The sequence below is a fragment of the Phytophthora sojae genome (genome assembly GCF_000149755.1).
Source record: "Phytophthora sojae unplaced genomic scaffold PHYSOscaffold_9, whole genome shotgun sequence".
Taxonomy (NCBI): Eukaryota; Oomycota; class Peronosporomycetes; order Peronosporales; family Peronosporaceae; genus Phytophthora; species Phytophthora sojae.
In genome coordinates, this window is record NW_009258123.1 from 2180482 (window position 1) to 2204127 (window position 23646).

Below are 23646 nucleotides of genomic sequence, written 5' to 3' on the forward strand. Positions count from 1 at the left end.
TCCGTTCGAGATCGACACAGGGCGTCGCATTCGGCATCCGGCTGAATTGTTTCGTGTCAATCCGACCGAACTGGCGAAATCCCCAGCTGAATTCGCGGTGCAATTTATTGACGAGCGCAGGAAATTTGTCGATGCAGCCCGACAGCAGCTCCTGGAATCACAGGGACGCGCAAAGGACAACTATGACCGCAGCCGCAGCAACGATCAGTTCAAAAATGGTGATTCGGCACGTCACACTCGCCAAAACATCGGAGAAGCAGAAGCTGGCACCCCGCAAGATCGGCCCGTTCAAGATTCTCGAAATGATCAACGAAAATGCAGCTCTACTAGATCTACCGGCGTCAATGAAGCGCCTCCACCCGTGTTCAACGTGGAATTGCTGGAGCACTACCCCGCACCGGTCGCACATTTTGATCGCCGCCCTGCTGCGAAGAACTTCCCGGTGGCTCTCGACGAAGAGGAGTATCACGTGGTCGAAGCACTCCTCAAGAAACGTCAATTCAACCGTCAACGGGAGCGGCTAATCAAGTGGCAAGGTTTGCCTGAGGACGAAAACACCTGGCTTCGTGAACGTGACGTGAAGCACGTTGTCCATTGGCGACAACTACTTGCTGACTCAAAGATAGACAGCGTGTTCGTCAGCTTTAGCGGGGGAGAATGTTGCATTTTCTCATCGGTCCGGAGGTCGAAGATTTACTCGACTCAAATTATGGCTTCAAGATGAGTTGCTCCTGGACCGGACTGAGCAGATTCAAGTAGGTAACAGTCTATTTGTATGAGTAACTAGATTCCTACATGTCCTGGTAGTGCTGAAGGTTTTCTCGCTTCCTTAGCAGACTCCAAACAAAAATGAATCATTCTCACATTTCCTCTCAAGTCATCAAGTCTCCAATCGCATCCAACTCCGTCTACTTCCTCTACAAGCCTCTCTACCTCCGCCTCGCCTCGACCTCCACGCTTCTCCAAGTTTGCACCCGGCTGGCCGAGCCCCGAGGAGTGCAACACAAACCTCCACAGCCATCATGACCATACCCGGCAGTCCGATATGTAGGAACAGCGGGACGTAGCTCTTGGCAGCCTTGAGATTCCATCCGTGGCCCCACCACTGTCAAAGGTGATGGGGTCGCCACATGAAGTACGGTACCAGGAGCAGTGAGAGCGTCATGTTACCCAGTGAGCGTCCGACTGCGATGCCGTTGAAGCCCAGCGACGTGTGGTACGCCAGGCCGTAGCCAGCAGCGAGGCTGACGAGGTTCCCGATCACTGCGATGGCGACGAGAGGCTTGACGATGTTTTGCGCTTGCATCACCTTGCGCACGAGTTCGTAGAGAAAGAGGAACGGCAGTCCGGGCAACATCAAGCGGGAGAAGTCCCGCGTCAAGTAGGTGACGTCGGCATTCTGGCCAAGCCAACCGAGCTTCGGCTCGGCGAACGAGTTGACCACGAGCATGGGAACGAGCGCCACAGTGAGAACCAACACACCAGTCTGGAAGTAGACCCCGATCTTGCCAAGTCGTTTGGCTCCGTACGCTTGGGAGCAAAGCGTGTCGAGGGCCGACGCAAGACCCAGACCAAGCGACTGCGCCGTGACGTTCAGCAGCTACAACCAAAGACAACGCGTTAGATCAACTTAAAAGGCTCAGGGATGTAGCAATCGGCAAGTGTACTTACCATGACGGAGATTGTGGCGGCGTCCACGTAGTGCTGCGAGTTGGGGCCTTCCATGTTGCCGGCCATTAGGACGGAGACGAAGCCCGGGAGGTCTGAATGCATTGGTCATATATGCATGTCTATAGTCAACAGAGAAGTGCACTTGCAATCACTTACCACTGGGAGGACTTCCTCCATGGGGCGTGGGGTGCGGCTTACTTGCTATACAAAAACGGATGGAAAAAATTAAATAGGTTAGGTGAGATGCAATCCGCTACTATTCGCGGTTTATGTGCGATTAAGAAACAGGATGGAAATATATGGAGCCATGTAAAGTGCTTCCCTAAGTGTACTGGGGGTTGCACCCCAGACCCCCGCATCAAGAAAACTAACTCCGAGTATGCGGCAACGGGTCCGTTCGCTGGAATGCTCGTCGCTGGGCCCGCCTCCGCAAATACGGCGCGGGTTTGCTGCGGCTGCGCTCCTCACTACCGTTTCTAAGCACCATGTACTCGTTTCTATTTATAGTATCCGATTTTAGCGGAGTAGCGGATTCCATCCTTTTTAGTAGCGGAAATAAGCTTAATCCTGAGGCGTGGGTCCGGCTCAACGTGTTGCTCCGCATCGCCTTGGACAGCCACAAAATAGTCTTTTGTGTCTTTTGAAAAGACTCGTTGAGCGAGTTATTGACGATGAGCTGCTCGTCCATCGTAGGCGCTTGCGTGCTAGAAGGCGGATAGGATTGTGGGCGGTCTGGTCTACCTATCGGTATGTAGTCTTGCGAAAGGCGCACGATCTCACAAAAGCTACTGATCGCGCCAGTGGTATGCAGACGTAAGTCGCAAGATGACGTCGTCTTCCCACTGACGTGAACATCGCGAATACTAAACAACCAACCAGCACTCGTCACGGGTAAATCTCAGGCGATCCGCACCACACGTTTAACCTGATCATAGGCAACAACATAAAATATTTGTCGTTAAGTGTCCGCACCACACGTTTAACCTGATCATAGGCAACAACATAAAATATTTGTCGTTAAGTGTTGGTCCTGCGGTTGATATTAATACACATAGTATATCCCCGATGTGATACATGTAGACTCTATCACATACAATTATTCTGTCGTCAAGTCAGTACGCAGACGCAATGCCATTGCAGATCTCCAAAACGCCAGATAATCGAATTAGCACTGGTGCGACTAACTATAAACTCGTATACGGCTGCCATGCGTCGTCGTAGCATGCCTTGCATTTGCATGAAGTACCAGTAGAGGGTTGCCGCTGGTCCACCTCCTCGACAGCATCGTGCTCTCAATCGGAGTAGCTGTAGGCCTCTTCCAAGGCGATGTTCGCTCGGTACGTCGAGCGGTGGCATGCGAACTGGCAGTTAAGACGACAGGAAGTGGCCCGAGCGGAGGAGGATCACGATCCTCGTTGGACAACATTGGAGGAGCAAGGGCAAGCTCATGTGTGACCCACCACGCTAGAGCGAGAACATCAGTAGAGACGGTTTTGATCAGATACTTACTTAGGATGCATGTTGTATGAAATTTGGACGGAGACGAAGACGTAGGGACGATTGCCGTAGCCGCCGGGTAAGTGAGCGGACTGGTCAGCGGAGTTCGATGCAGTGCTCGCCCGGAGCGATATCAGCGGTAACCGCAAACATAAAAATAAAAATTCTAAAGTGATGTTCGCTAGCCACCAAGCTGGAGCCCCGCACGTCGCCTCGTCTCGTCACGAAGCCCCAGGATGACACCACTCCCCGTCGGTACCAACTCCTGTCTCGCTATGACAGTGACGGACCACAAATACCAGTCTTGCACCAGCAGATACCACCTCAGCACCAGCAGCGAAAAAGACGCAGGCAGCAGCGAAAAGACGCAGGCAGCAGCGACGACAAGCCTCAGCGCTTTAACAACTTCGATATCACACAGCGATTCGACCGCGAGTTCGATCTCCAACCAGAGCGCGTGGTCATAGTACCACTGATTTGTCCCGACACCCCCACATTCGCTGAGTTTACCAAAGCATCCTCCTCCAGGATGACCTTGTGTGCAACCTTCACGACGCGCTCGAAGGCCATGCTAGAGTATTGTCGCCAGCAGACGTGGCCACGCCACTGACGAGTCGGTAGCTGCGGCGTCGTTAATCCGTAAAAGACCTTGCTGTCTCAGCATTGCTTTCTTGCCAAGACTCCTCTTCACCTCCATAGTCACAAAACAAGCCTCCTTGTACACAGTCCAAGGTAGATTCCATTCAATTACGCCGACCGAGGTAACTACACGACCAAGGTATTTACGTTGGCCAAGGTAACTGTATGCTGGTCGAGCTAAATACGGCAACTGAGGTAACTACGCCAACTGAGGTATTTATGCTGACCGAGGTAATTATGCTGGTCGAGGTAGGAACTGACCGTGACTCAAGTCAGAAATCCACGTATCACGACACTGGAAGCCCCTAGCTTGAGGCATGCACTTGTGAGCAACGTACTGTAGTATTTTTTTTGAAAAGACAACAATACTTGGTGCGATGAAATCGGTTTATGCGTTACTGTACAAGAGGGATATCTTTGGCTCACTAATGAGCTTCCGGATGGTATCGCCACATGCAGCGACGTAATACTTTAAAGCATGGGTTTCTTGCATGACCTAACATGACCTGACCTGTCAATGACCTGTTTCGCGCTCTTCCAGCCCCGGGGTCTGGTGGGCGGGTTGCAAGAAAATGTTCTGCGGGGTGCGTATGTACGCACCTGGGGGTCGCAATGACGTCTAACACTAGGGGCAAATAATATTATATTATAATATCCTCCAAAGCCCTCGTAGCTACATGCCTGAGTGAGCGCGGCGAGCTTTTTAATGAGCCCACACGAGGCATTCATCCCTTTATTGATTTGCACTTGGCTCCCATCCGTTTTTGTATCATACACGGTCGTCATCCCTTTTACACTAGATTTTAATCTTTTTTCATGCAGTGCTCCCTTGACCCGCTGCTTGGGGGGGATAGCGCGTATATAGCCGGTTTTTGGATGACTGTGCCGCGCATATCGACCATGGTGCCGATGCTGAGCGCTGTAAAAAGGTGATTCAGCGTGTTGAGCTGGTATGGCTACGACGCGCTGAGCCTGGCATTGGGCGGAGGGTGATCGTATTCGCCTGCACACAGTGTATGTACAAAGATTTTGCCCTGGCGTAGGCTCTTAGCCTGTACGACTGCCTCACAGTTGTTGTTAGCAGCAACACGCTAGCTTGCGCTCAAGTATCGTGCATCGTACGGCGACTTCATGGCGGCAGTGTTGTTGATGGTTGTTGCTCAAAAGTCGCGCTTGACAGCGTGCCACTTCTGTGACGTGCTGACGTACCGGATTGCTTTAACTTGACCCCTGAGCGAGCCCGTGTTGTCTGCTCGCCTGAGTGCTGCGACCCACGTAGCATGTGCATTACTTAAATACTTGTGGTGGCGTTAGTGCTGTTGACCGATTCATTGAGCCTGTACTCAAACGGTATACAGAGCGAACACGCCGTGTGTACCGTGTTGGTGCAGTTGCAGGTGTTCGCAGCTGATCGTAGGGCTGACTAAAGTACAACCGTGTCGATGCGGTTATTGCAGACAAATCGGCTGAGCCTGTACTCAAGCGTTGTACTGGGCTTACCATGATGATTCTGGGTGCTGATAGCCGTTAACGAACGCGTTGCTGAGTCTCTACATGAGCGACGCGATGCAGGGCATACACCGTGTTGATGGTGCTGTTGCTCGACTATGACAGAGCTGTGTACGTATCGTACTCGTCTTAGAGCCAACCTGCAAGTGTAGTGTAGTTACTTGTACAGTAGAGGTAACCTGACCCATTGCCCCCCCCTTTCGGAACGGTGAGATTGTTTTTCAATCCCGCCCTAACCCCGGGCGCAGCTGCCCACAGTCCACTTCGCAGTTCTCAAACTCGAACTCGCAGTTGTTCCGGTTCGTGACGCCATTACTTGCGCAGATAAGCGGGAAGCTCGGAGGGAGGGGGCAGTCAAAATGGGCACAGCCGTTGGAGCCCTCTTGGGCGGAGATGCCGACGATCAGCTGTGAGGCGAGTGCAGCGACGACAGCGAACTTCATGGTGCTTTGCGACGGGTGCTTGACTGGAGCTTCGAATTGGAAAGTGATTCAGCACCTGCCACACCAGAGCGCAACAAGTTCAAGACTCAAGAAGTACACTGTACCAGGTGTACCCTGCACCATCAATGACGACCGAGCATGCCTCGCGCGTGGTGGTGACCAACAGCAAAAGCAGGAAAAAGAATTGTATTTACCACATGAATTCAACTGGGTGTGCACACGAACACGTAGCCAGCAGCGAGATTGACGAGGTTCCCGATCACTGCGATGGCGACGAGAGGCTTGACGATGTTCTGCGCTTGCATCACCTTGCGCACGAGTTCGTAGAGGAAGAGGAACGGCAGTCCGGTCAACATCAAGCGGGAGAAGTCCCGCGTCAAGTAGGTGACGTCGGCATTCTGGCCAAGCCAACCGAGAATCGGCTCGGCGAACGAGTTGACCACGAGCATGGGGACGAGCGCTATAGCGAGAACCAACACACCAGTCTGGAAGTAGACCCCGATCTTGTCGAGTCTCTTGGCTCCGTACGCTTGGGAGCACAGCGTATCAAGGGCCGACGCAAGACCCAGACCAAGCGACTGCGCCGTGACGTTCAGTAGCTACAACCAAAGACAACGCGTTAGCTCAAGTCAAGGCTCAGGTGTATCAAAACGGTAAGGTTTACTTACCATGACGGAGATTGTAGCGGCGTCCACGTAGTGCTGCGAGTTGGGACCTTCCATGTTGCTGGCCAAAAGGACGGAGACGAAGCCCGGGAGGAACTCGAGGACGGTGGTTCCTGTCTGGAATGATGGCGTTAGATGCGTAGTCCATGGATAACTTCCCTTGCCGTCACGTACCACTGGGAGGATCAGCTTCAGTAACTCGCGGACTTCCTCCATGGGGCGGGGGTCCGGCTCAACGTGTTGCTCCGCATCGCCTTGAAGCCCCTCGACGGTCACGAAAGACTCGTTAAACGAGTTTTTGACAATCAGCTGCTCGTCCATCGTAGTGAGTGCCAGTGCTTGCGCGGTCGGAGTCGAATAGGATTGTGGGCGATCTCTCGTTGTCTGGTGAAAGGCGCACGATCTCACAAAAGCTGCTGATCGCGTCAGTGGTATGCAGACGTAAGTCGCACGATGACGTCGCCTTCCCACTGACGTGAACATCGCGAAGACTAAACAACCAACCAGCACTCGCCACGGGCAAATCTCAGGCGATTGTCCAAAATTCGAACTGAAAAAAGAGGAAAACGAGGGATTATCACGTTAAACAAAAAAAAAATGAAAAGTTGCACCATTCTCCGTCTGCATCGAACTGGTGCGATACTTGGAATCACTCAGTGCTGGTCGTGGCGGCGGCCGCTTCGCAGCTCTTGCAGTTCGTCGGAATATCCATACCTTTCATCGAGTACCAGTACGGCGAATACTCGAATTTCCTCTTGCACGTGCTGCACTTGCGTCGCACGGTTTTCTTCGACTTGGAAACGCACGATTTACAGTACACCTCGCGTCCACCTCGGTACGCTGCAATGAACTCGCTGTGCAGCACATTAGTAATCTCCCCACACAGTGGACAACTGCACGTCATCGACTTGTTCGCCACCCTCTCCTTCGGCTCCTCGGTTGTTGCATCCGACTCCGTTTTCTTCACTGGGTTCAACTTAAGAGCCCTGCAGACGGAGTTGCACTCGTGGGTGGCAAAGAACGCGGTCATCCCAGCGTCCGACAAGTTCCCGCAGCCGAATTTGTCCCTATTTTTCGAATGGATCTGCGGGTCCGTGAAGATGCACCCGACGCCCTGAAGATCCACCACCATGAGCTTTCCGTACGTCTTTTGCCACGTGAAGTGGCTGAAAGCTTGCGCTGTCTCACTCAGATTCAGGCCGTCGTCGCTAGTCCAGCCATTGTTGTTGTTGTACTTCTTGTACTCACCGCCGATGTACGGCTCAGCAGTGAACATGGACATCGACGAGCTCAACCCCGCTGCGGTAGGGTTCTTGATCTCGTACCAACAAGTCGAGATGAAGTCCACACCGTTCTCAATCTCTTCGGACAGCGAAAACTCGGTCGCGAGTCGCTTGGCCACAATCTGCATCTTGACGTCATTCTGCAGTGAATGCTTCGACTTTGCCATCTTTAGGGCAGCTTTTCCAAAGTAAATTTTAGCAACGAGGCGCTTCTCCATCTTGCAGTCATACATGGCATGCGCAGACCTCATCGCCCCCTTGGCGAAGCAGGTTCGAGCCAAACGGATGCTCGTTTGTTGCTGCGTGTGCTTTAGATTTAAGTTCTTCCAGTCAACGTGCTCACCTGGGCTGAAGTGCAGTGAATGGCGGACAGCACCGAGGTCCGACCACATATACATGTTGTTCCAGTCCAGCGAGCTCATCATTGGTGGGGCATCCTCCTCGTCCTCCTCATCTTCTTCATCTTCTTCACCTTCCTGGACATGCGATAAGCGGGTCGTAGCTCTACAGTCACGTCCGGAAACTTCCATTGAGCTGGCGACGACGCTTCGAATCTTGCTCGCCGAGATCGAGGAGCTAGCGGACGAGCTGATCACACTCCCGAAGCGTGCTACATCCTCCGCTCTATCCAATGAAACGCTTTGGAACTCGCCCTTAAAGCCATCACGGCCATTCACTCTATTGAAAGCTTTCCGAAGAATTGGCACCATCTTGGCTGTGTAGGGTGGACAGACTTCGATTATCGTGAAGTCGATGCCGCGCTGAACCATTTCCCTCATTTGAGCGCAAATGTCGGGGCTTTGCTCGATCTCAGCGCGATACGTCAGATTGTCTTCCACGTCGTGAAATTTGCTCCCGTGGCACGGCGCGTCGGCCACAAGCACAATGCGCTTAGCTTTCGCCTCGAAGGGCATCTCCAATGCTGCCGCAAGTCCGCCTGGAATATCCTCCGCTCTGTCTCCACCACCATACGCTTCGAGTGAGGCGATAAAGTCGTATACTGCCATCACGTCAAAAGTCAACGCTTGAGTCTGCAGCCGCTCGGCCCCGTCACAAAAGTCGCGGTAGGCCACGAAGCCAATCCGAATCTTTGCTCTGGGATGGTCAAGCTGAATATTGTTGATGATCGAGATGATTGCAGACTTCGCTTGTCCAATCCACTCCCTCATCGACCCCGTGCAGTCCATGACTATCACAAGGTCTAGTGCGTTCAAACTCTCGCATTTGCGTCGGACTTCCTTCTCGACTTTCGTGATCCTGCGCTCCATCTCGCCTCGGATCTCGCTAAATCGCTTCATCTGCTCCATCTCGTGCTCCATGGCCGTCAGTCTTCTCTTAAGCTGCTCGATATCAGCGTTAACCGAGTCGCACTTGCCCTCGTGCGTGCACCAGCCAATCTTACAGCTGAACTTTAGGAACCTCTTCTTGTGCTGTCCACTCAATTGCTCGCGCAGCTTCGCCAACTCTGCCTCCGCAGCGTCAGCGCGAATGGAGCTGGCCGACTTGGGCCTGGCGGTGCTCTCCGTTGCTCGTGTGGCAGACGCATTCATGATCTTAATCGCCTGCAGCTTCTCGCGTAGCATGGCTAGCTCCGCCTCAGCCGCATCCGCTCGTAGCGAACTCTTCGATCGTCTACGAGAGAAAAACATCCTCGACCCTCCAATTGACTTGACCACGGAGGCGAAAGTTGGAGACTGAATTGGCAAGACTCAATCTTCCCGTGGTCATGTTCCCTCACGGGGGCTTTCCAAGAGATTTCCAGGCATTTCTCTCACTCTCTTCCAGTTGATAACCTCAGCAACACGTCATCGTATGTGACGTGAGACAGACTTTTGTCGGGAGCTATTTCAAGTGTAGCCATCACAGCTCCAAGTTTGACTCGCATTATTCACTCACCTCACTGCCTATGGCTTCTGATGGCCCTGAGGTGGCCTTGCCGCCTTTCGAGCGCATCTTGCTGCTGCTCGGGCTAGAGAAGTTGCCGATGGCGGAGGAGCTGCGCCTGATGGTCGGCGGTCGCTTCCGCGTGCCGCAACAAGTCCAGCTCACCGACATCCTGAGCGCGATGCAGTCCACAGTCGCGCTCGCCAACGTCGCGTCGTGGTTCTCGCACCAGTTCGACCCGACCGACGACGTGGAGCATTACCTGCAGGACGTCATCCGCATGCACCACTACGTCACCTCCCACGACCGACAGCGGCAACTACGCAGCAACCACCTCGGCTGTCTCGAGTCTCCAAGGCGAAACGATAGTGGGGTTATTAGCGCCAATACCAGCACAGTCACCAAGCAGCTCATGCACTTTTACGCCTCCTTCGCAGACAGCCGAGACCGCCACCTCCTCACGAAGATCTACCAGACGCTGGGGCTCTCGCGCGCGATCACCTACTGCGTCGTGGCCAAGACGCTGTCATTCAAGTTCCAGAAAGAGTTTCTCGACCTGTTCGCGGAGGATCTACCCGAACTGCGAGACTGGATCAATTGGCTGGATGAACTGGATCATGCCGTGCTTGCTACGAGTCGAGGAAGCGACGAAGATGAAGTGGACGGTGAGGTAATTTACGGTCCTGGCTACGAAAGTGCCGTAAGTTTCGTTAGTAGAGCCATCCGTGAGCACTGTATGTTGACGTGGTTGAATCTGTTGCGGCCTCTGGACACCGCCAAGCGACTTGCGCTTATCGATGCGGTCCACAAGCTCCTGGCCGCGTCGAACAACAGCGGCTTCTTGTCCACAACCACCAGTACGTTGAAGAAGCTGGGCAGATTTTACGAGACCACCGGCATTTCAGCCGCCAAGCTGCTGGATCTGGATGTGGCGGTGCGACGCGAGTTGTCATTGCTGCTGGAAGAGTTCCCCACCATCATCTTGATCACGCTCTTCGCCAAGTTCAACAGCGAGAGGATGATCCATTTGGTCGTCAAGCGCGGCCTGCCATTCTTCCCGAAGAACGACTTGCTGAGGATGCTGGAGGCGTTGGCTCCAGCTGAGCCGAACGCTATCGAGGTGTTCGTGGCCACGGTCTTCAGCTTCGGCCGCAAGAAGGTGGACTTCTTGCTCCTGTTCCTCACCTTCTCCAACCAGAGCCAGCTGCGGTTCTTGGACCTCATGGTCGCTACGTCCAACTCGCCTTTGAATGCCGACCCAGAGGAGGAAGAAGACCCGTACGACGCCTTTGCGAGTCAATCGCACCTGCGCGGGAACTATTTCTTGCTCAAGCTCTTCCTGTACGCTCGCCTGAACTCGGCGGACCTTGTGATCCAGAAGCTGTCCACACTACCGAGCGACATGGCTCAGCAGTTGATGTACGGAGTGGAGGTTCGCACAGCAGACGACTTGGTGGTGCTCGGTCGGGGGCTTGAACTCATTCAGCTGCAGTGTCTTCAACCTTTTCTGCGCTTATTTCTTGCGATTCACCTCGAGTGGCGTGAGACGCTCGTGAAGTTGGTGGAAGATATGCCAGGCGAGGAAACGCTGCCGCTTTACGACACGCTGCTCAGTCTCCATGCCACCAATAACACTGAGTTTGGTGATGATAAGGTGACGACAGTCCTTCAAATGCTCACCAACCTTGAACGGAAGGACAAGACACTTCTCTGTCGAGATATCCTCGTGAATCACCCAGATACCCAAGCTGACGGGGCTGGGACAGCCTCCCCGTCCTCGACCGAAATCCACGCCAAAGTCCTGTTATACCTCTGCGAGTGCGAACTCGCGCGGCACAAGGTGCTGCGTCTTCTCCGCGTCATTCCGTTCGTGGAGTACGATCGCCTGCTCTTCTTCCTGCGCACGCAGCGGATGCCTGAGCAAGTGGCTTTGACTCGCCTCATGCTGAGCATGCCCTGCGACGCCAACTGCCGGCTCTTAGCGAAGATGTCGGCGTGGTCCACTGAAGCCCTCGACGCCTTCTTCCAGCTGCTACTGATGCTCGCCAAGGTCGAGTACAAAATGTTCGCAAAGTTGATGGGCTCGCAGTACGTCAGCGCCGAGCAATTGGAGGTGTTTATCACAGTGGCGGTGGACATGATGAACCAGGCTTCTAGTCGAGAGCTCGTCATCTTCGCTGCTGAACTGCCCGTCCACATCCGGAATCTGCTCTTCGAGATGCTCGTGGATCGACCGGAGAAGGGGGTTCTGCTGCGCATCATCAGCTACTCGACTCGGATTCCTCCCGAGTTGATGCACGTCCTGGTCGCGCTGCTCCACCGCATGTCGTGGGATATCCGTTCGTCTTTCGTCGAGCAGCTTCGTGCCTTGGACGGACCGAACGACGTACAGAACCTCGCAGACGTAGCGTCCAACCTCGAAGACAACGAGTCGCTCCGGCTGCTGGTTTTGCTCTTCAACCCGCTGCAAACCACCATCCGAGTGAGCCTCGTAGCCATTTTCCTGAAACTTACGGTCCGCGAGCGAGCATTGGCGCTCTCCAGCCTGGTCAAGATGCCCAAGAGCTCGGTGAGCGTATTCTGTACAGCCATGTGTAGCCCGAGCTGTGAACCGGTAAGCCCCTCATTCTGCCGCGTTATTGGGCTGGTTGACGAGGGGTACCATGCACCACTGCTCCGCTTACTGAAGAGCGAGCCGCAGTGGTTCTTCCTGCGTCTGATGGCCGAGTACTGCGACGTTGGTGAGAAGAGTCAAGCCGAAGTTACGGAGCTGCTGGATCGGGTGGCGAGGGTCGTCTGTATGTTCACAGTCGACGAGCATTTCTTGGTCTTGCGAGACGTGATCCGGGAGGCTTTGGCGGACGCGTTGGCTCTGAACGATATAGTGGCTGTGCTGTCGTTGTTCCCTGAGGTGACGAAGCTGCTCGACTTCCTCCGCTACGTCAGCGGGTTTGCCAAGTACGCGCGCTCGAGCCTGCTCTTCCGCGTGCTCTCGAAGTACGAGCAGCCCGCGTTCATCTTCGAAATGTGCCGCATATTGGACGTGGACGACGCCGTCTTCGCACTGAAAAGACTAGATCGAATGTGGCAGCGAAGACACCAAGAGCTGGACAAGGCGATGGAGCCCCTCGCCACTTTGTACGTCCATATTGTCTGCGTAGTTTAATGGTACAAACATTTACCAAATGATGTTACGACAGGTTCGCCGGGAGTAATGCACAAGTGAAAGACGACTTCTGTGACCTCATCGTAGGCTTCAGAGGGCTCTCAGCAGCTCTGGACGAGGCAAAAGCGAACGGGTCCGTCGACCGCGTGGTCACGCCACGAGTGACTGAGAGCGTCCCCGACAATGAGGCTGCAAGCGACACGGACGACGACGACAACCCTGACAGTCCCCTCCGACTTCCAAGCGCGACACCCCTGTCACACCAACCCGTTCCGCTCTCTCGACATCTGCAACGAACCAGGCCGGACCAAGCCTTCCCTCGCAAGCGAACCGAGCGGAAGGCCTGGTGGCAGGACCTCGATGACACCTCCTTCCTCTTCTTTTCGACGGCCGAGAACCAGCAATCACCAACACAACAAGCTCAAGACTCTCCAGTAAAGTCGCCGAAAAACCTCCCTCCTGTGTTCATCCGCACTGAGCAACCCCACACGACCAGAAGCAGCGAAGACACTGACAACCCCTCCGTCGAAAGTCTTCCCCAGATCGAGACACCGGCACCACCGATTCCACGAACCACGACCAAGCAGCAAGTACCAACTCGACGTGCAACTACAAACTGCGAGCCACGCGCTTGCAATGCGCCCCTCAGTCGGTCCGAGTCAGCACCAGCAACATTAACCTTCGAGAACGAGAGTCCGTGGAGCAAGCAAAAGCGATCGCGCGGTGTGGCTGCAGCGCTCGACAGTCCGCTTGAGTTCCACGTCGGGCGGGATAAAGGCGCCGACTTCCTCCAGAAACAGCGCGAGCGCGTCTATCAGGAGAAGGGAGCGTCACGTATTCGGCACGCCAGGACCCCAGCGGCACTAGCGCATGTCATGGAGGCCCGCGTGAACCGAGCGCTGGGCATGCGTCAGCTGACTCTGCACACTGCGTTGTCGCCGCTCTCCCGCCCTGACCCGCACACGGTAGAAAACGCAGTAGTGATGCTAGCAAAGGCAGCACAGCTTCGGGAATCCACGCCGCAAGGCTTTATTACGGAGCCTCCCACGCGAGGCATTCCGCCAGTGAGGCATCACACACGCACGCTACCAACCAGTCCGCCAACTCCAGCAACTAGTTTGTCTCCGCACCTGAAACTCGACAAAGACGTCAGCTGCGAGCCTCTTGCTCCGTGGTGATGCGGGTATCGATGTTCGACCACGTGTAGTGGAGCGCCAGGCGGAGCTGCGTGATCCGAGTCCCCTCCCGCGTGTTCCTGCTGGACGATACAATGGCGTGGAACTGGCAAATGTCGTGCAGCAGCATCCTGAAGAAGCTGTCGCGCATGGCCAACGTCAGTGTACTCGTTGAGACCTCCCACTTGCGGAATTGGGACTCGTCCACACACGGCTCCAAGTCCTGTTGGAACACGGCGATCTGCGCGCGACACGCCTCCGTCTTGCGCTGAGCGAAGAGAACCACAATCTCCTCGAGACAGAAGAGGAAGCGACGGTGAAGGAAGCGCTCAAGGTTTCGCGTAATGCAGCCAGCAGTGACGGCGAATCCCTCGGCGGCCTTTTTCTTCTTGGGCTTCCTCTTGCGCTGGGTCTGCGACCCCGGCGTGGCTTCACTCCGCTTGCGTTGCGCTTCTTGCTCCCTGTTGAGGGTCTCAAACAGATCCTCCAGCGTGTTGGAGTCACAGTGGCGCAGTAAAATAGTCGACTTGAGCTTCCTCTCGCGCTCCCGCGCTGCTTCTGACACAGGTCTCTCTCCGCGCGCGTGCAGGTCGTCGCACGTTTTGCTGTTCATGAAGACCCGCGCCTCCCCCACCGCCCGCATCAGAGCTACGAGCGGCTCCCTCTCCGGAATCTTGGACGCGCGCGACGCGGAAGTACTGAACTCGCTTTGACTAGCGAATGCCGCGTCGTACAGCGCAGCGCAAATCGCGTTCACCAGCAAGTTGCTGCGGCGGTTGGCCGCGGTCGACGTGGTCGCAACCGCGCTGTGGAAGCCCACGAATGCGCGCAAAGTGTTCGCGCGTCCGTGCTCCTGTTGTATCCGTCGAGCCGCCACTTCCTCCTCTCCTCCCGCTGCGTCCTCTTCAGAATCCATCGCCTGCGCAATGCCCAGCGCAGCAGCACATGCCGCCAGGTTCGCAACGGAGAGCACAAGCTGCCTTTGCCGCGTGAGTCTCGCGGGCGTGACCATCTCCGACCGCTTAATTTTCTGCTGAGCTCCGAGCGTCACATGCGGCAGCGCGAGCGACAAGCTCATGCGCTCCGAGAGCACCGCCATGCCGTAGATCTTGAATACCTCAAAGATCTCGCTCGAAGTTCGCAGTATATGTTGCTCGTCCAGCTGCAGCATGGCCAGCCGCACGCGCTGCGCCGCCGTCAACTCCGTCTCTCCCCCATCCACCAATACGTCCACCCGATCACTGGTCGTCACCGTCTCAGCAGCTGCAAAATAGTGGTGCACTCCGTCACCTCTCGAGCTTCCTGCTCCTTTGTACTCCTCAATGAGGTCTGTGTACGCGCGCTGCTCCTGGTCCTGATCCTGCTCTTGCTCCGCGAAGACCTCGTGCTCGAAGACGCCGTCGCGCACCTGCAGCTCGCCCGTGGCCTCGTCCAGCTGCTCCTGCGGCAGACACGCGAACGGGTTGAAGGCGACGGTGAGCGGGCCTTTGGCCGCCAGCATCGTCTCCCCCTTCTCCTCCGCAGCTTTAGTCCGCTCGGCGAAGTGCAGGTGCAACATGGTGGCCAGCAGCGCATCCAAGTGCGCCCGGTAATTGGTGGGGTCTGAGATCAACTGCAACTTGGACGGGGTCTGCTGCTGGTGCAACTTAAGCACCAGCTCGCCCACGACGGCCTCCACCACGTCCGCGCGCTGCTTCTGCTTGAGTCTGGCACTATTACTGCCGTCCGCCTCTGTCCGCCGCACGGTGGCGTAGCCCATGGCGTCGTACACTTGCGCTAAGTTGCGGTTAGTCACCACCGCCAGCCTTAAGTTGCGGAACACGCGCGCGCTCAGCGGCGCGTGGTGGAACTGTGACAGCAGGCAGCGGCCCACGAGCTCCCCGACCACGGCGTCGCCCAGCCACTCGAACACGTCGGCCAGCGCCGCGGCGCCCGCGCGGCTCTGCAGCGCCTGGAAGTGGGCCACCGCCTCGGCCGACGACCCCGCGCTGGATGCCTCCTCGCGGCGCGTCTTGGCGCGCTTCACGCGCGCCTCCACGTCGCCCTCGGAGAAGGACCGGCGCCGGTGCGAGTGTCCAGCAGCTCCTCCTCGGCGCTTCCGGGTCATGAGTGTGAATGGCAAGTGCCCATTTTATGGGACCAAGTACGAGAATAGGCATGCTACGGCTTTTTACTTAAAAATCAAAGTTACCATAATTATTTTGTTATACAATGATTGTGCCCTCGACAGCTACTTCTGGGGTTATTAGGCGTACAAAGTTATCTGGGATTCCAGCAGGCTCTTGGTACATCAGCGTATTCCCATCACACGTGAAAATAATCGAACCTTCAAAACATACACATGGATTTCATCCGTACACATGAAAACAGCCAACATCTCACACACGTGAAAAAAAAAACACCCGTTGTAAACTGGTGGGGGAATTGTGCATATCGTAAACTCAAGCTACAATCTATCTCGCTTCGCTTGTCCTGCCTGTGTCTGAGTGGCGAGCTTATACTGGGATTGGAAGCAACGTTAGTGCTGCTATCGCAGACCAAATAGGATTATATCCGTGGTTCATCAAGTCAAACGATGAACCCTCCTGACATCTACTGGTATATATTCTTGAAACCGGTACGACTCCTGTGGCGTTTATATGTGTGGGCAGATCGCACCGGTAGGATACTTATCACACTGGTATGACCCCGGTGCCGCACTGGGTCCGTTTATATGCGTAAACAGATCGAACCGGTGTGCTACCGACAACACTGGCATGAAGCAGTAGAGGAACAAAATGAAGTGAAAAGACCAATTGAAGCAGACTGTGCAATAGCACTAGTTTGTATTTCTTACAAGCTCCACATAGATCTCAACCAAAGCTCGAATTTTTAAGTTTGTAAAATAGAGAGTTTTCGCAGTTTGCATTTCCCATTCCCACAGAGCTCTGTGGGAATGGTGAAGAAAACTCTAGTCAACGCATTTCGCTCGAAGTCTTTTCCCACAAGCATTGCCCCCTCAAGAATGATATGTCCATCGGATGGCTGTTGCGGCACTCACGATATTGCCTCGCAATGGAGACTGTTGTGCTAGCTGCTGCAAGCAGCTCTGTCGACGTCGGCCCTGCTCTGCTGCTGCTGTTAGCGAACAACAAGCACCGTGAGCGCCCCGAGCGCCCCATCATCCCCTCAATCCGCTTCGTGTTGAGCAGCAAGTCTGATGTCAACTGCGTCAAGGACTTTAGGTTCGAGAGAGCGGCTATCTACCAGCTCGTGGAGCTATTTGCGCTACCTGAGTATGTCATCACCGCTCATCGCGACAGGCTGCACCGCACAGAGGCACTATGCATACTCCTCTATCGCACAAGCTACCCACGACGGAACTACGCGCTTGAGCCGTCTTGCCGCTCAGCTTGTCATGAGAGAAGCTTGCATCACTTACCAGCTGAGCGGCAAGAGCGTCCCATGCGGTGTAATGGGCCTACTTTGGCTCACTACTTTAGCTTACACGTGTGCGCGTGTATGTGAGGAAGCGTAGCTTAGTTTAAATTAGAGTTAATTATACTCGGGCCTCCGAGTATAGATTAATCTAAATAAACGATCCAAATAATGTTTTTGGGTTAAAATGAGAACTGCTATTTTTGTTTTATGTTTCTGACTTCCTCTAAATGTAATATTCTAAGATAGGAATCTGCCAAAGGCTGGTTGGAAGAATTCCAATGCTATGCATGTCGCTCATTGGCTAAGAGATGCTGCTCTCAGCCAATAGGAATCCTAAGTCTCTATGGACCACCCGTCGTGGTGGTCGTAAATGTATGTAGCCTTTGGTGTGTCTACACCAAGGTCGAGAAAGTCTTTCGAACCTCTAACAGACGTCGTATCTGTTAGAGTTACAAGTGACTGTAGCCACTTGTGCGTGTAACCCTGTTACACCATCCCCCCCTCAAGGTTAGACGCGCCGAGTCACGGCACGTCAATCAGGAAATTGACCATTCGTCAATTCTTCACGTTGGGAGAAATAAAACTCGAGCTTATTCCGCAATGAGCTCGCCGCAGAAGAAGACCGCCGCCGCAACAGAGGGTAACCTCTCTGTTGCTCAGTACCATGAGCACCAGCAGGCAAAGCGCGACGCGCTCGCTGCAAAGGCCGCGTCGGGGACAACTCAGTCGGAGATTGTCCTCGAAGGTTCCTCTGTAGTCAACGACGCCGTTGACTATGGGAGTGACGACGTAGAGATGGAAGAGGGCGAGGCCTCTTCCAACAAACGCAAGGAGTCTATCGACAGTGATAGTCTCGACCCGCATGCCGGGCCGAGACGACTCGGACGCTTCGAGCTCGAAGCGTTCGCGCGGCGAGAGCGAAACTCCGCTCTCCGCTGCTGGGGCTTTAAGCTCCCCGCGTGAGGTGGCGTCTTCAAGTTCTCCGCGCGCTGCTCAGGCAGCGCGCGATCCGTGGATGCCGTCTGCGTCAGAGATCGCAGACCATGTGGGCAACACCGTGCCTCCAAATGAAATTCCGCTGTACGTATGCAGCGGGATCCACGATGATGCTGTGGCGGAGGAGCAGCACTTTGACCCGTTAACGAATCAAAGGGCCGATTACTATATCGGGCTCTTTCACGAGCTCCGATACTTCTCCAGCAAGAAGACCTCTTCTCGCAGCAAAGTGCCTGAGTGGCAGGCACTTTGTCAAAGTTGGAATGCTTTTGTTGAGAACTTCAACAAGAAGACGGCTGCTTACCGTGAGCGGGTTAAGCATGCCCGTGAGCGCTTCGAGACATTCTCGACGCGCGGGAGGCTGGAGCAGCTCCACAGATCCTCTGTGGACGCTGGTATTCCATGCGCTGTACCCGAAGGCCATCAGTGCACGTTGTGTCTTCCGGGTGCGGCGCGCTTGAGCGACCGCGACCTAAACGGGTACACGACGATTCGTGTACCTGCGAGTCTCAAGGATCTCCGTGCCAAGTTCTTGGCACGTGAGGAACGCGACGGTCGTGGGGCCTCGGGCGCTGTAGGTGACCACAGCGCTCGCACTACCTTCGCGTCGGCAGTGCGTGGTGAGCTTCGTACTCCCTCACCATTTCCGGAACGTCCTGCAGCAGGACGTCCCGTGGCTCCCATGTATCTTGGTGGGGCGGAAACCCTCTCCAACGAATACGATAACGAACCGGCTGCCGGTTCATTTTCGGGATACTATTGTTCACAATACGCTCAACAATCCAGCGTGTTGAGCCGCGGGCGTCGCGGATCGGAGGCGGCGGTGGTGGGAACACGCCCCGGGTATGGTCAACCTGGTGTTGACCTTGGCCCGACGCTCGAGGAGCGGGTCGCTGCTGTGGAGCAGCTTCGCCGCTCTGAAGCAGGAGATGGCGACCCTGAGAGCTCAAGTTGCTCAGGCCTCGCAGACCGCGTCGGACATCTCTGCCGACGTGGGAGGTCGCGTCGCACGCTTGGCCCAGCGCGTGAACGCGCTGGAGCAGAGGTTCGCTCCCGCTGGGGCTTCCGCTTCGGGCCAGCCGAGCTAGGTGGCTCGTGCTGCCAGTATAGCTTCAGCCGCCCGACGTAAAAGGTCGGATGGAGGCGCATGCTAGATGGAATATCTAGCGTGTAGGCGTTGTCATGCCGTGCCGACACCGTGGACGGCCCGATGAAGCGCGGAGCGAGCTTGCTCGCCCCGAAGTCGGAAACTGCATGTTTAGGCAGGTTTTGAGTTGCTAACAAAACCAATGAACCCTTCTTGAATTCATTAGTGTTGCCCCTACCAACATTGTCTGCGTTCAGCTTCTGTCGGTCGACAGAAGCTGCGATAGCGTCTTGGACAAACCGAATGACGGCTTGTCTGCGCTGAACTCGTTCAGCTCGTTTCTAGCAGTAGGCCCGGCCTCTGCGTTCGTCTTCGCGGTGTCTGTGCCCTGCACAGACCCGTTCTTCTTCTTTTTGCTCTTGTCGGCGTCTGTGCCCTGCACAGACGCGTGCTTCTTCTTGTTGTTGCGCGTAGTCGCGGCTGACACTGTGCAAGTGTCAGCGGAATTCTTCGGCTGCTGTGTTGCAGTCGTAGATCCTCCCCCACTTAAGGAAGGAGCCACCATCCCGAGTAGACTCGGGAGGCGTGGGTGCCTGATGGCATTCACGTAGAACGGTGTATGCCCGGTCGAGGCATGCACCGAGTTGTTGATGGCGAACTCCGCCATCGGCAAGCACTCGCTCCAATGTTGGAACGAGTGAGCGTAGCGCTTAAGCACGTCTACGAGCACGCGGTTCACGCGCTCGGTCTGCCCGTCCGTCTGCGGATGGTCTGCAGTCGACATCGAAAGTTGACTCCCAAGAAGTGTAAACACTTCTTGCCAAAGGTGTGCAGTGAAGCGCGGGTCTCGATCCGACACAATGTCGATCGGCATGCCATGGTGTTTGAACACCATGTCAACGAACAGACGCGCCGTCTGTTTCGCAGTCACTTCAGCGGGTACTGCAGCAAGATGTACCATCTTGCTGAAGCGGTCAACAAAGACCACAACGCCCGTGTTCCCCTGGCGGTCCGGGGGAAGACCGAACACGAAGTCCAAAGACATGGACTGCCAACACTCCCGTGGAGTTGGTAGTGACTGCAAGGGAGTCTGCGCGAAAGGCGCAGGCTTCACACGTTGACAAACCTCGCAAGCACGGACGTACTTGCGCACCCATTTATACTGGTGGGCCCAGTAGAAGTCTCGCGTGAGAAGAAGGTGTGTCTTCTCACGGCCCGGATGCCCCGCAGTCGCTGCATCGTGATACTCATACATGATCCTGAGTCGCAGATCATGGTCATTGGGCACGACAACGCGGTCCGCGTTGTCGTCGACTGCACTGTAGAGTAATAACCCATCGTGCACCCGGTAACGGTGTGCACGAGCACGAAGATGCTTCGGCAGCTTCTGACGAGCTTGGTCAGAAGGCGCTGAGCCGTAGGCCAGCAAGAGCTTCGCGTCCGCGTCGTGCGCGTACGCGACCTTCACGTCGTCCAACAGTGACGACGTCGGGGTGCTCGATCGCATGGCGTCAATGGCATTGACATCGGCATCAGCCGTGGCGTAGTCAGGTCGACGCGAGAGCGCGTCGGCCACCACATTGAGTCTTCCGGGTTTGTACTCAACCCGGAAGTTATACTCTGCGAAGAATGGGAGCCATCTCGCCATCCGTTGCGAGATGTGCGGCGACTTCACAGCCGTCCGCAGCGACGCGTGGTCCGTATAGACCCCGAACGGTTTGCTTCCGAGTAGATACACTCGGAACTTCGCGAGTGCGTACTTCATGGCAAGGAGCTCCTTGTCATGTACCGGGTAGTTGCGCTCAGCTGGCTTCAGCTGACACGATTGGTGTAGACGACACGGTCATGACCCTCGTGATCGTGCTGCATCAACGCACATCCGATTGCGAAGTCGGATGCGTCACACACAACGTGGAATGGGCGATCTTGGTCGGCCACCGCCAAGATCGGCGCCTCAGTCAAGCCCCGCTTGACTGCATCGAAGGCCTGCTGACACTCAGCAGTCCAAACCCACTCGGCGTCCTTCTTCAGGAGCTGTGACAGCGGGCGTATCATGCCCGCGTAGTCCTTCACGTACTTGCACAAGTACGTGGCCAAGCCAAGGAACTGCCGCAGTTCCTTGACGTTCGACGGCGTCGGTCACTCTGACCTTCTTAGGGTCAGGGCGGACGCCGTTCTTCCCGACGAGACACCCGAGCACGGGTATTTCGCTCGCCCCGAAGATGCACTTCTTCAGGTTCGCATAGAGCTTGTGCTTGCGCATGAGCGCAAGTAGCTTCCAGAGATGCACCTTGTGCATCTCAACATCGCTTATCCCGTCCACAGCCCGGCTGTGGACGAACACATCGTCGAAGTAGCTCGGTGCGAAGTCGCGCACCGAGCGCAACAAGTGCGTCACGCACCTGTTGAAGGTCGCAGGGGCGTTCTTCAGACCCTGCGACATCACTAGCCACTCCCAGAGCATGCCGCTCGGCGTGCTCACTGCCGTGAGAGGGATATCGCTCTCACGCATGAGGATCTGATAGAACCCATCGCGCAGATCAAGAGCACTGTAGATAGTGCTCCTGGCCATCGAATCGATGATAACATCTTTTCGAGGTATCGGCGTCTGCGCCGGTATCGTCGCATCGTTCAGCTTGTTATACGCATGAACGATGCGCCAGCCGCCCTGTGGCTTCTTGATACAGAACGTCGGAGCACTGTGCGGGGATTTCGATTCCCGCACTTGTCCAGCTTTGCGACGACTTTCGAAGAAGTCGTCGATCGCTTTGACCTGCTCTCGCGGCAGTGGCCACTGCCGCGTGACACAGTACTTCGTCCCCGCCACGAGATCAATCTCGTGCTGGATGCCCTTGTCCTGCGGAAGCTCCGCAGGAATCTCTTCCGGAAGTACGTCCGCGTACTCCCGTAAGATCTCGTAGTAGGGACTCGTTTTCAATGAGTCCCAGCTCTGCTCTTCAAAGCGCTCCTTCGTCGTCTTCGCACTGAGAGTGTCCTCGCTCTCAGTGGTGGTCTTCATGAAGAACTGCCTCAGTTCTTCATTCTCGCTCTTCGTTCTCTCGGCGTCCGAGAGAATGCATATTTGCTCGATGCGTCCATCGTGCAAGTCACGCGCGAAGCGCTTCCAGCTCAGGACTGGAAGCGAAGTCAACTCCGACGCTTGCGTCGGAGGGTTAGCGAGTGTCATCTCCCTGTACCGGAACCCGGCACAGGTACGCGTCAAGACGTTCAACGTCCGGCTTCTCAGCCTCCGTCTGCCCGGCAGACATTCCTTGTAGCGTCTCGGACCCAGGCCGAGACTTGCGCAGCGACCTTCGCATGCGCCGACTTCTTGTTTTGCGGAGCCCGGCTCCGCTTGGTTCTTGACCTCGTCCAGGCCCAGCCGTGGACGGGTGTTCTTCTTTAGTGCCGCCGGCGGGTTCATCCCGCGGGCGAGCGACTTCAAGCCCGGCTTGGTCACCCGGCGCTTCGTCGTGCAGCCCGGCTGCACGACAGCATGCAAGTTTTTCCGGTGCGGGACGTTTGCAACCGTCCGCACCGCCTGCAGCGTCGGCTCCCGGAGCCGACACGCCATCTTTACCTCGACGCCTGTTATTGGCGGAGACCCCCATTAGGGAGGGTGCGTTGGCTCCCCGAGCCGACGAATCAAATTCACCAAAGCCATCGACTCCCGGAGTCGACGGCGTTACGTCACCTTGGCTCTTATTATTGGCCAGGACCTGATCCAATCAGATTCGCGTCAGCCTCCACGGCTGAGGCGTGTGACTCGTCTGCGTCATCCGTGCCCCTTGAGGTCGGAGACTCTTCCTGATTCGCTGAAAAGCGGGTGTCGATCTCCGAGATCAACACATTTTCTCCTTCAGCCGTCGGCGGCGACGCCGACGCTTGCTGCTCTTGCGTGCTCGCGCGCGCCCAGGGCGTTCCGGGACAGCGGCATTAGGCGCTGTCTCGAGTGGGGAGTCGCGCGCACCTGTCGGTGCGTGCGTAGCGGCAACAGGGCCATCGCTCACTGTTCCGCTGTCGCGACCGAAGCGCACGAGAGTGCGCTTCTCCCAATCGATGACCGGATCATGTCGTGCAAGCCACGGCATGCCCAATACAATGTCAAACTTATCGTCTAGATCCAGGACGATAAAGGTCTCGACAAACTCTTGATCTTCATACGGGTAGCGCACGCGTACCATGCGCTTTTCGGTCTTCACGATGGCACC

The 23646-nt window shown here is 55.7% G+C and overlaps 6 protein-coding genes across 6 annotated transcripts; 2 read left to right on the top strand and 4 right to left on the bottom strand.

The window, feature by feature from the left end:
- Positions 1–707: 707 nt before the first annotated feature.
- Positions 708–1737, bottom strand: PHYSODRAFT_260578 (hypothetical protein; the record flags this gene model as incomplete). The annotated part of the gene is made up of 4 exons (XM_009536634.1): positions 708–767; positions 1010–1105; positions 1145–1600; positions 1672–1737. 4 exons carry the CDS (start codon positions 1735–1737, stop codon positions 708–710), a joined length of 678 nt encoding a protein of 225 aa, XP_009534929.1.
- A 3800-nt stretch (positions 1738–5537) lies between these two features.
- On the bottom strand, positions 5538–5759 carry PHYSODRAFT_523033 (hypothetical protein; the record flags this gene model as incomplete). Its single annotated transcript, XM_009536635.1, has 1 exon — positions 5538–5759. The coding sequence occupies one exon, from the start codon at positions 5757–5759 to the stop codon at positions 5538–5540; it is 222 nt and encodes a 73-aa protein (XP_009534930.1).
- A 203-nt stretch (positions 5760–5962) lies between these two features.
- On the bottom strand, positions 5963–6640 carry PHYSODRAFT_318461 (hypothetical protein; the record flags this gene model as incomplete). The annotated part of the gene is made up of 3 exons (XM_009536636.1): positions 5963–6358; positions 6428–6541; positions 6599–6640. 3 exons carry the CDS (start codon positions 6638–6640, stop codon positions 5963–5965), a joined length of 552 nt encoding a protein of 183 aa, XP_009534931.1.
- Positions 6641–9613: 2973 nt separating this feature from the next.
- On the top strand, positions 9614–13935 carry PHYSODRAFT_522984 (hypothetical protein; the record flags this gene model as incomplete). The annotated part of the gene is made up of 4 exons (XM_009536637.1): positions 9614–12729; positions 12804–12890; positions 12984–13218; positions 13381–13935. 4 exons carry the CDS (start codon positions 9614–9616, stop codon positions 13933–13935), a joined length of 3993 nt encoding a protein of 1330 aa, XP_009534932.1.
- PHYSODRAFT_521988 (hypothetical protein) lies at positions 13907–16039 on the bottom strand (the record flags this gene model as incomplete). Its single annotated transcript, XM_009536638.1, has 2 exons — positions 13907–15280; positions 15314–16039. The coding sequence occupies 2 exons, from the start codon at positions 16037–16039 to the stop codon at positions 13907–13909; spliced, it is 2100 nt and encodes a 699-aa protein (XP_009534933.1).
- A 947-nt stretch (positions 16040–16986) lies between these two features.
- Positions 16987–19436, top strand: PHYSODRAFT_338764 (hypothetical protein; the record flags this gene model as incomplete). Its single annotated transcript, XM_009536639.1, has 4 exons — positions 16987–17207; positions 17958–18196; positions 18228–19191; positions 19232–19436. The coding sequence occupies 4 exons, from the start codon at positions 16987–16989 to the stop codon at positions 19434–19436; spliced, it is 1629 nt and encodes a 542-aa protein (XP_009534934.1).
- Between the last annotated feature and the right edge of the window lie 4210 nt (positions 19437–23646).